The sequence below is a fragment of the Necator americanus genome, chromosome III, assembly GCF_031761385.1.
Source record: "Necator americanus strain Aroian chromosome III, whole genome shotgun sequence".
NCBI lineage: Eukaryota > Metazoa > Nematoda > Chromadorea > Rhabditida > Ancylostomatidae > Necator > Necator americanus.
The window spans coordinates 18943065-18955347 of record NC_087373.1 but is presented as its reverse complement, the minus strand read 5'-3'; the positions used below and the strand labels follow the sequence as shown (position 1 = coordinate 18955347).

Sequence of the window (12283 nt, the reverse complement as noted above, 5' to 3'; positions counted from 1 at the left end):
CGTTAACGGACATAATTACTTGATTGAATAAATAATTTTTTGGTCAGATTTCGTCGCAATGACCTCCTAAGCTTAACGGCTTAGAAAATCGTTCAAATTCCGTTGTGGTTCCCTACCAATTGACTTGAAGTTGACTGCGAAGTATTTTCGAAAATCCACCTATGTAGGACTCAATCAAAGGAAATTCGCCATTCCGTTGCGTAGCAGCAAAAATGACTGCTGCTCACTTGCTGACGTTTCGTGATTTCACTTTGATTGCAATGTGACCGGAGCTTGCATCGAAATCAAATTAAAAGTTTTACTATCGGGCTACTAAATCAGCTAAAACTGCTAAGTGGCTCAGACCTCAATAAATCTGTTTAGGTACCCGTTGCGATCACTTTTTTGGATGCTCGCTCGAAGCGGTGCGGTATAGGGACTATTATCAATAGGGGGACCCTCGTTAGTACCATTCATCGCTGCAGTTCGCATCTGCATCTTGGTCCCATCTCGATTCTGACCGCTTTCTCCCTACGCCACTTCGAGCTCAGCCGCTTGCGCAATCCCACCGTGTTTCAAGTCGTTTTGACCCTACTATAGTTCATTTCTGCATTAACCCTTTCTTAAATTAATCGTAAGGTGATCGTAAATCTATGTAGGTATACATTTATACTTATCCTGATACAATAGAATCCACTCTTTTCTTCTATGTAGTCATCTCTACACAATCTAGGAAGCCCACTCAAGAGTCATGCGGAGCCTGTCGTAGGCACGATTGCTTGAAGCAACTGCTTGAAGCTTGTTGCTGGTATTCATCCGACCCTAAGCTCGTTCGTCGTTTGCTCCACGTGGATAACCCCGTCCAGCTCCGCTCATGTCGCCGGAGACATGAAGTAAACCGAAGTAGACGTTTTCGTTTTGCGTATCGCACCTATGTACGTAAACCCACCTTTACTGAACAATGTGGAACTCTAAGGACGCTAGGTGTGAACAAAAAGACGGAGTCAGTGCGTCTCAGACAACACTCCTTTTTGAAGCATCGGCCAAATACTCGGCATTTGGAGTTGATTCCGAATACACATTTCTCTTCTCCTCTCACCTCGACAGCAGCTTTACTATTTGCACTACAATTGACTCTACAGTCAAAATACATCCATTTAGCAAGAAAGCTGTACAGCCTGTTCATTCAATTTGACAGAGCAAACAAAAAAAAAGTCACAGACAAGAAACCGAATATCCAGAGTATGACGAGGAGCGCCACTAGAAATATCTCAACTGTGCCTTGTTCACATACTGCATAAGCCAAAGCAAACCAATGATGGAAATTGTTGAAGGTGATATTAGCGAGATGTGGATATTTTGCTTCAAACCCCATATAAAAACCAAACTGCACAGGATCCAAATCAAAATCAAATCAAAATGCGAATTCCCGTTCAGCACAGACTTCATTTATTCTTATCTTATATATGATATTTATACTCGAACTCTTCATGGGTATCATCATCTGATGTTGCCATTTCATCTAGGTAATTGAGAGGTAATCTCTCAATTATTTCACCGCTTGAATCGGTGAAATAATTGAGAGATTAGTTTGCTCCACCGCCAATTAGTGTGCCACTCGTTCGCTCCGAATGTTCGATGTTTTAAATATGAATTCCGCATATTGCTATGGTTTGCGTATTTTCTGCTTGTGTGGTGGTTGTATTTCGCGATAGATTCAACTTTTTAATTGTCTAGATAATGCCAAGAGAATCGATCCCATGGGTGGAAAAATATCGTCCTCAACGGCTGTCTGAGATCGTTGGCAACGAGGAAATCATACAATCTTTGGGATTTTTCGCCGAAAAAGGCAATCCTCCCCACTTCATTATGTCGGTGAGTTTTCTGAATGAATCTAATTGTCCTTTTTTACCGCCAAAAGGATAGACACTAACTAGGGAGGATTCGTCTTTACTTAAGCCCTTCGCTCAAATGTAACTCAGATAGATCTGACTTTAGGGTCCACCAGGATGTGGAAAGACCACTGCTATTTGGGCGATGGCAAGAGAATCGTTGGGAGAGCACGTAAAGAATGCTGTTCTAGAGTTGAATGCTTCGGATGACAGGTATTCGTATTGCTTCTGCTATGTGTTGTGAGTGAGAAGAAAATGTTACATTATTTGTATTTTACTTCTCAAGGGGAATTGATGTGGTTCGCAGCAAGATCAAAAATTTTTGCCAAACCAAAGTGAGTCTTCCCCCAAAACGCCAAAAAATCATCATTTTGGATGAAGCTGACTCGATGACAGAAGGTGCTCAACAGGTGGGTGACTTCTAAACAATAGCCTTCTTTCTTTGAGGCAGATATTGTATTTTCCTTAAGGATAGATAGAATGACCTGGAGTGTGCAACTGCGTAGGCGGTTTTACTCGAGGTGACGCTGTAGCACTTTTGCTCAGCTCCGCTGTCCCATTGGGTCTAAGCAGGGTCCCACCGCGAGCGAGTAATGGGTTCTGCATTTGCACAACGAGTCAATTCGTTTTGACTCGACTGGACCATCGTTTGAATCACTCCAAACAATGTTTATTTCCAAACTTTTACGGAAGGGAAATCACAATGTATATATTCCTCCCCTTAAAAGGGACCGTATCACGAAACTGACGTGGTAATAAAACCTTAAGGGAAATGTGGAATTCGGGGTGTACAATACAAAAATGTATGTACGTTAGAACGCACCCCCTTGCACACTCTCGAGTTTTCAGCAGGCTGCCTATTCGTCGGTTTTACTTGAATAGGTTGCTAAGAAGACCTCATTGGTTTTCGACCACTAGCACGTGGATACAACACGTGTTCAAGGTTGCCGCATTTCAATTTACCTCGTAAGAACCAACGCGGTTTCCCACCGCGTTGGTTCTTACGAGGTAAATTGAAATGTTGTTACCAGTGTTTTTTTTTGAGATGATTAGGAGGAATTGAGCGAAGTCAAGCTCATATTTGTAATCCACACTTCGAACTCTTTATTTTCCATCAGTTTTCCATACTTCGTCAGTTTCGTGATATATGAAAACGACTAATGTTTTACCTTTGAGTACCCCAAGTCTAACAAAAGCCTTGGGGTACTCAAAGGTAAAACATTAGTCGTTTTTTTTTTCTTTCCGTAACTACGGCATTTTCTGTTTTTTTTATCTATTCATATTTGTAATTTCTATTTATTTTTGATTTATTGCCATATTAATGGTGATAATTAACACAAAATGGCTGAAATTTTGCTGTCAGGTCGAAACGAACTTACTTGTGATGCACTTAATTGCTGTTGTAAGTCATAAATTGTAATCAGATATAACGAGGGTCCCGCTACAAGCGCGGTTTCTTTTTTTTTTTTCGTTGCACCACAAGTCAGGTCAGTTTCATCCGACAGTATCTGCACTAAGCAAGAAGTGTCGAACGTTAAGCAACTGTTTTATTTCACGTTTTGAGAGCTTTTTGGACATTCAAGAAAAAGTCACTTCGTTTTTTAGGGCAAGTTTCATCTGAAAATAATGTTAATGTTTCTAGTACTCTTAGATTTGTACTTGTTTGTAATTTTTTTTATTCAGCATCAGCCAATTATTTTATAAAGAAGATAGATCCGCTACGAATACTTGCTCTTTTGGTAACTTGGGTGCGGTACATTGGTGTTCCTAACATGAACCCATCATGTTTAGCCTAAGTGGTGAAGCAATCGAGCAAGATTTCATGTTCATAACATTTATATAATTTAAATTTGATTTTAATAACAGAAGAGCGAAATGTTCAGCAACAACTGGATGCTGATCCGTAATTTACTATCGTTTTATCGACACTGCAGCTGATGTCCGTTACCATTCTCTCTTTTTGGTAGACAAAGTTTCGACTCACATAGAGAGGTACAAGGACACCAAATAGGGCTCATTCTTCAGTAAAGATAACAAAAATTATTAAGTCCGGGATAGAAGAAGAAAAACGTTACTCAGCAAATATAGTAGCCGCAAATATCTGTCAAATATATTGTTAGTTCATCACTTATATTGTTCGTCTTCACTAATCGTCCGAGTCCCAGCATCGTTATCACTCATTGCTTCTTTTCTCGATGGCCTCCTGCTCATGACCTATTCGTTGTAACTTGTTTCAAATCACTTGTCTTCGCAAATGAAATGACTATGTTTGGAAATTGTTAAGCCACATTCGCGCGAACTCCATTCTCGCCTTGCTTCAATCCTCGCGAGGAGTGCTTATCTATTCCTTCCAACCTTAACGAGCATGCTCGCGCTCGGAGAGTCTCTGGCTCGAGAAAAGGTACATAAAAAGGTGTCGTTTCCTATCGTAGTCTCGTTAAAGATCAATAGATCACTATCAAAAGGGTCTTCTTAGCATTAGCAATGGTAATCGTCCTTCTTCTTTTTTCTTCCTAGCGTTTGTCTTTTTTTCGTCGTCTGTTTTTCTTCCCGCGTTCTTGCAGGGTCCGCTTTTCTGCTTCTTGTCTTCCATTTTGTTCTATCCATTGCATCACCCGTACACAAACATGCATCTATCATATCCAGCTTCACACGGTCTAACCAGCGAATCTTTGTCCTCCCACGCGGCCTCACTCTTGAAACATCGAGCTTCAGAGCGGTTTTGACAACAGAATCTTCCTCCCGCCGCAAGACGTGACCAAACCATCTCAGTCGCGCCTCCTTCATCTTCTCAGTTATCGGGACGACACCGAAGATGGAGCGCACAGTGTCGTTGGATACTTTCTCTTTTTTACACCTATCGTCCAACATTCGTCTCAACATCCGCATCTCCATAGCGTGCAGCACTCTTTCCAAGGCTTTCGTCGTCGGCCAGCACTCGCATTCGTGAAGTGTAACAGGACGCACAACCGTCCTGTAGATCTTCGACTTCAGTCGAACAGAGACTTTCTCGTCGCACAGTAGCCCTGTTGCCATTTTCCATTTCATCCATGCCGCATTAACACGCGCTCGACCTTCTTCATCAATGTCACCTGTGGAAGTCACTTTGGATCCAAAGTACTTGAAACAGTTCACCTTGTTTAATTCGGTGCCATCGACACGAATTGAACCATTCTCTATCCTTGGTCCGCACTCCATGTACTCAGTTTTTGATGTGTTGAAGCGCAATCCATATTGCTGCAACTGATCCTTCCAAGATTGTACTTGTTTCTGAAGATCATCTCGAGACTCGGACGCGAGCATGACATCGTCGGCAAAGAGTAGAGTCCACGGATGCTGCTTCTGGATTTCCTTCGTTATCGTGTCCATGCACAGTATGAACAGCAGAGGTGAGAGGAATGAACCCTGATGAACCCCTACTTGTACGGGGAATGGCCTGCTTGTTCCAGCAGCACATCGTACAACGCTGGTAGGCTTCGCATAAAGCAGCTTCGTCCACCGCACATATTCTTCTGGTACTCCTCATGGACATCCATAACAGCTCATGTGGGACACGATCGAAAGCTTTCTCTAGATCGAGAAAAGCAAGATGCACACCGCAGCTCTTCTCTCGATGTTTTCTCTAGGAAGATACGGACAGCATGGATAGCATCTGCAGTGCTGCAGTCCTTCACAAAGCCGCACTAGTTAAATGAAACGCTGACAACCTTCTTCAGAACTTCCAGCACATGCTCAAAAACCTTCATCGTATGGCACAGCAGTCGTATAGGCCTGTACGAGGTGCAGTCAGCAACGTCTCCTTTCCCTTTCCAGACAGGCACGGTCATGGAAGTTTGCCAAACGTCTGGAGTCCGTCCTTCTGCAACGATCTTGTTAAATAGAGTTGCGAGCCACACGGACCCTCGATCTCCTAGCAGCTTCCAGACATCAGCAGGTATGTCATCAGGACCGGTTGCCTTGTTCGACTTCATTTTTGCAATGACAATGGTAATGACAACGCAAGCGTCCTATTCTCGTCAAATGTGTTAGCGGGTTATTTTTCATTATATTGGTTATATTGATTTATATGAGGTAAATTGATGCTGTTATGATATTATAACAGTAATTTCTTTCCATGTGCGACTTTCGATAAACCTCGGCATGTTGATGTTGAAAGAAATCAGTTATAGTAATTTCTTTCTTCATTTGTTTTCATTTTTCCAGTACAATATAGGCCATTATAAAATTGCACGCAGAGTATAGTTCCTTATGTCATTTTGCAGCTCTTGACAAATTCAGGCGTTGCGACGTACGATGGAAAACTACAGTGAGACTACACGATTTGCTTTAGCTTGTAACCAGTCAGATAAAATAATAGGTTAGTGTACATTTCCTTTTCTTTTCACTGCATTCAACCCAATCTGTGGTGAAGATGCAAAAATCAAGTTTTCTTCTTCAAAGAAAATTTTTTTACTCTTTTCGCTTTTGATATGTTTTTTTTTCTGTTTCAACAAACAGAAGTTTTCGGCTTCACGTAGTTTTGACCCGACTAACATTTCGGTTGTCTCGTGAACATTGAGTTTTATTTTATTTGACAAATTCTGTAAAGTCAAAAAAGCTTTAAACAGTATATTTATATTTATTCTAAGCCATTTCGGTTTTTGGCTGCATGTTTCTCATGTTTTCCTCTCTGGATATTTCTTCAACGTTATCGGGGGTTTGAACCATCCTTAGGTTGGTTTATAGAAGATCATTGCATTCTTACTGCAACATCAGTGTAGCTTGGTTCTTCCTAATGTTAGCCGCTCTCGAAAGCACTTTTTTGATATGACTCCTGCCTGGTCTCATAAGCTAAAACCGAGCCTCCAGTCCTTTTATTTTCACCAAAATCTGTCTCGCTTACCTACTTCTACAACTTTTATGATGAGAGTGAAGTGTCGTGGTGAGACACGACCCCCTGCACACGGCGGCGACTCTATTCCATCTATGCCAAATTTTTGCAATAGAGGAAGAAATATAGAAATATACTTAAAAGATAAATAACTCAATATTTCATGGTTTTCAGCAATTTATACGCGAATTTGTTAACATTTGATGAATAGAAACGGGGAGCAGTGAAAACCCTCAAGTAAATTCTTCTGTGATTGCTTTCGTAGTGGATATGCCCGAGGATACGCTAGCCTATTTCGACTATGTCACGCTTCACTTTATTCTCTTATTCGTGCAGACAGAAAAGCCACCGTAAAATGCTGAGCTATAAAGAAGAGAACAGCGAACTACGCAGTTACAAAGAAATACGAAAAAAACCGTAGTGGAAGTTAACGAAACGACTGAATCAGATGGGACAATAGGTGTAATAATTACAAATTACGTACTCCATACAGATAGAAAATAAACCTGTAGATGAAATGTCAAAAACAGTGTACTTAATATTACATAACACACTAATTAGTGCAGTGAAAGTGAAGGAGCGAACCCTGTCTGGAAGTCACCGTAGAAACTTGAGAAAATTTAAAATTTGTCAATTGAATTTTCCTTCCATGAAGTCAAAGATAGAGAAAATCTCCCTCTCTTGAACAGCCGACTTTTACTGTCAGCTTATTATTTTCTCCGTTCTATATTTATTCATTTGTTCAAAGCTGCCAACGTTCTCCATGTACGACTTTCAGTAAGCCTCGGCCTGGTGATGTTTCAGTACTTGCTTTCCTTAACTGAGCCGCACACGAGATTCTTACTATCTTTTATTCATGGCTAACGTTTCGACAATATCTCCTTCTTCAGAGTCTGAAAGAGCGAAGGCAAACGCGATTTATTCGATCAAACGCCCTATCTGCCCAACAACTTGTAACTGTGACACCCAACAGTAAACTCCTAGGTTTAACGTGGGGGCGCACCCCAAGCGGATTGATCAACAGTAAACTCCTAAGTTTTCATAACTAGGAGTTTACTGTTGATCAATCCGCTTGGGATGCGCCCCCACGTTCTCATCAATTCAGAATCGTTTGAGGTTTACAAACGTGTAACTGGCCTATACAATGACTTGCGGTGGCTAACCGATATGTCAAGTCAGTGTTTTTATTCTCCCAGACAAGTCTGGTACCAATTTATCGACTCCGGAGGGATAAAAAGCTTGGTGAGCACTAGAGCAGATTCGAATCCCCGATCGTACAGGCAGCGGAACCTCTAATCGCTACACTACATCCGCCCCATAGCTACAAGTAGAAGAGAATATCGCACCCTAGAATCTGATGACTATGCTGCCACAGCTAGATGCCTGTGATGATGTGACTAGTGCAATCAAGTATCAGCTTTAAATAGGGTGAGAGTTCCCGCATAATACAGAGGCTATTCATCTTTGGGCTCTTGAAGTGGATCCAAAACGCCCCCAGAGCATTGCTTCAGTATAGGTTCGCGCGCCATATCGTGATCTTAACTTTAAGATTTTTTTTTGACACCGCCTCCCAAATCAGTGCCTCAACATTAGCCATGAAAGCAATGACGAGCAACGGCGCCAACCGTTGACCCAAGAAAAGACCTCTGATTTGTGTTAAATAGTTGCAGCTTGAAGAATCCGTTGCTATCATGGAATTCCCCTAGCAAACTCAAGCAAAGGTTCATATGCAGTCGCCTATATAATTGTATTTGCACTACAATAGAGTGCGGAATATGTCCGGATAACAACGAGAGTGATTGCACTGAGTTCGTGTGTTGTTGTGAACACCTGGAAAGCAAAAGGAAATCACGTGACTCCACTGCATTAAGTGGTCATACGGTGCGGGTGAAGATCACGATATTGGCGCGCAAGCAACGCTATGGAGGCGTTTTGGATCCACTCCAAGGACCCAAACATGAATCACAAAGAGGAGTGCCTCTGCATCACGCAGAAACTCGCGCCCTAGGTTGATGTTCGACTGCGCTAGTCACCTCACCACAGGTATCTAACAGTAGCAGAATAGTCATCCGATCGATATTCTCTTCTACCTGTATGTAGTTATGAGACCCAGCAGTAGACAGGAGTCTGCTTGTTTGATTGGGTAAATCACGTTCGATTTCACCCTTTCAGCCCCTGAAGAAGGAGATATTCCTGAAAATATAGCCAAAAATAAAGGATATTAAAAGCCTTGTGTACGGGTCAATTAAAGAAAACAAATACTGTTAACATTATTGGTGAGCGGGCCTTGGAGACGTGCACAATTTACCGAACTACTCACAATCGACTAACTTCATCCCTGTCACTTTGTAAGAGAAATGTGTATGATTTAAGGTCACCTCAAATTTGTAAGAAGCAGAAATCTTTACGTGAAATATCTGTAAGAGATGCATTTCATCGCATCTGTTGTCCGCACTTTTAAGTTGAGGCGGACCATTTAAGTACATAATTACGTGTATGAACTTTATGAACCGGAAATATCTTCTATATTAAAAGTCATAGAATCTGAGCACTTTTGGTCTTTTTAATGTTATAAAAAATTAAGTTGAATTAATCACTAAGTGCTGTGTCACTGTCAATGTCCTTTGTTTTCCCCGTCCCTTCGCTTCTTTTCTCTTCTTCAACCACCCGAATCCTAACCTCGAAGTATTTCTTCATGTTCGCCCACGTCTTCTTGGTCGGCATTTCCCACCGGGCCGCAAAGTTCTTGATTCTTTGCTTATATTTCTATACCAGCCTGAATGTCCGGCTAAGGACTTCAGGCTTTTTTTGGTGTTCACTTCGTCTTCACCGATCAATAAGAAATAACAGTAGCGACATTTTTTTTCTGTAAAATTAGAATTGCTTCTTTCTATCAACGCTTTCTTCAATCTTTTTACCCCGAAAATTTAAGCATAGATGAAAGATTTTACGGTTTTTCCTAAACGCGTCACTTTTACATTAGGAGAACTATCAAACTTGATTTTACATTTATGTTCCTCCCAAACCTCCACAATTTGGGAACATTATTCGAATTATGAATTTCCTTCGTTCTCAACTATTAGCAAAGAACGATGTGCTAACATGAGATGACGTGAATATCACTATCGTAGTGATAAAAATAACGTTCTACTTCAGATCGCGTAAGCTGTTGGCTACTAGGTACTGTATTTAAGCAGCCGCTCGCACGTGTGTTTCCTCTTTTTGAATAAAGGATGTTAGCAGCGTCAGAGGAACATGCTGGGAAATAGATATGCGAAGGAACCATAGAAATCCATTCTGCGGCGTTGGGGCTCCCGCGCACCAATCCGACGTAGTGGGAACCGTCTCTCCTCACTCTATAACTTTCTGGCACCGGCGCACCGTTCCGACCCCATGGGACCTGTCGCACCCCATTTTACAGCTAACGCCGTAAGACCCGTCTCTTTCTCTTTCTGAAATTTCTTGACTGAGACAGACATACAAAGACGCACACACTTGACTGAATGAGCCCGTTATTTTACAGCATGATAGCTAGGGAAGTACATATTGACATAAAAGTTTATTTACCCTCACTAACATATGAGAGAAACTAACTTGCCCTTATCAAAGCCAACATACATAGGTGTATAGCTTTGGACAATGGTGAGAAGGTAGAGTGCTAGCCTATCAGGTGCATGGCGATGGTTCGACACCTCACCGTTGTAGAGTTTTGCATCATTGTGGAGTATTTTCGTGACACACAGACAAACACACACACACACACACACACACACACACACACACACACACACACACACACACACACACACACACACACACACACACACACACACACACACACACACACACACACACACACACACACACACACACACACACACACACACACACACACACACACACACACACACACACACACACACACACACACACACACACACACACACACACACACACACACACACACACACACACACACACACACACACACACACACACAACACACACACACACACACACACACACACACACACACACACACACACACACACACACACACACACACACACACACACACACACACACACACACACACACACACACAAAAAAAACACACACACACACACACACACACACACACACACACACACACACACACACACACACACACACACACACACACACACACACACACACACACACACACACACACACACACACACACACACACACACACACACACACACACACACACACACACACACACACACACACACACACACACACACACACACACACACACACACACACACACACACACACACACACACACACACACACACACACACACACACACACACACACACACACACACACACACACACACACACACACACACACACACACACACACACACACACACACACACACACACACACACACACACGGACTAAGCGCGTTATTATATAGCATTATATATCGTCTATGGAATATCGCATTAATGAACTTTATGTATAAAATGTTCCTGCTCTTACACACTATTTAGAACCTGTCCAGTCGCGATGTGCAATTTTGCGATTCCATAAGTTGACAGATGCTCAGCTTGCTCACAGGCTCGAGGAAGTATGTGCGGCTGAAAATGTGAGTGTATTTATGTAATGTAATGCCTAACCTCCAGCATCAGTGCGTGTTCGAAGTAAATTATCTCTAGGTCAGCTATGACAGAGAAGGTCTTAACGCCCTCCTCTTCACTGCACAAGGAGACATGCGTCAGGTGAGGTTCAAGCTGGCTTTATCATACGCGTCAGTTTATGAGGCCCATATTATCTATTGATTTTCTGATATGTACACTATGATTCTACTCCAAATCCTGATTTCCGGGGAATTTCTAGGCGCTAAATAATCTACAGTGCACTGTGTCTGCGCACGAGTTCGTTTCTGCTGAAAATGTCCTAAAAGTAAGTATTTGTTCAACTTTGTCACATTTATAAAGAATTTTGTGTTTATGGTTAGGTTTGTGACGAACCGCATCCAGAATTAATGGCTAATATGCTAAAATTGTGTGCGGAACAGAATATCCAGGACGCTGCTCAAATAGTTCACGATTTCTATAGGTAAGCGCTCGACTGGTTTTCATCTAATGAAAGACACCACACATTTCTACAAAGGCCACTTATTTACTATTACAGAATGGGTTATTCTGCTGAGGATATCGTAGCTAATATGTTTCGTGTATCCAAGACTGTTTCATTGCCCGAGTACCTCAAAATGGAATTCATGAAGGTGAATGCAATAAAATAGTATTGATCTCTTCAACGATATTACACACGTTTTTTGGTTGCAGGAAATAGGATTGTGTCATATGCGAATCAGTGAAGGATTGTCGTCTTTGCTTCAGTTATCTGGTCTGGTGGCAAAGTTGTGTGCTATCGAAACGAAATGAAGAGGCATCACTTGGAATTCTGATCAATTCTCTCCGATTTCTTTTGGTTTTGTTCGTACATTTTTGTTCTCGAGGTCATTTGATCTCTTCAAGCCTATC

General features: G+C 41.8%; 2 protein-coding genes across 4 annotated transcripts; one reads left to right on the top strand and one right to left on the bottom strand.

Moving 5' to 3' along the window:
* Positions 1 to 1719: 1719 nt before the first annotated feature.
* RB195_010066 (uncharacterized protein) lies at positions 1720 to 12184 on the top strand (the record flags this gene model as incomplete). Of its 3 annotated transcripts, XM_064190903.1 has the most annotated exons (10): positions 1720 to 1854; positions 1978 to 2084; positions 2158 to 2281; positions 6150 to 6228; positions 11288 to 11382; positions 11453 to 11515; positions 11634 to 11699; positions 11755 to 11855; positions 11931 to 12024; positions 12086 to 12184. In XM_064190903.1, the coding sequence occupies 10 exons, from the start codon at positions 1720 to 1722 to the stop codon at positions 12182 to 12184; spliced, it is 963 nt and encodes a 320-aa protein (XP_064048485.1). The 3 variants fall into 3 exon arrangements, with proteins under 3 accessions (XP_064048485.1, XP_013301838.1, XP_064048486.1); XM_064190902.1 differs by lacking the exons at positions 1720 to 1854; positions 1978 to 2084; positions 2158 to 2281 and adding an exon at positions 5808 to 5858; XM_013446384.1 differs by lacking the exons at positions 6150 to 6228; positions 11288 to 11382; positions 11453 to 11515; ... (2 more) ...; positions 11931 to 12024; positions 12086 to 12184 and adding an exon at positions 2342 to 2350.
* Positions 4350 to 5240, bottom strand: RB195_010067 (uncharacterized protein; the record flags this gene model as incomplete). Its single annotated transcript, XM_064190904.1, has 1 exon — positions 4350 to 5240. One exon carries the CDS (start codon positions 5238 to 5240, stop codon positions 4350 to 4352), a length of 891 nt encoding a protein of 296 aa, XP_064048487.1.
* Positions 12185 to 12283: the final 99 nt, after the last annotated feature.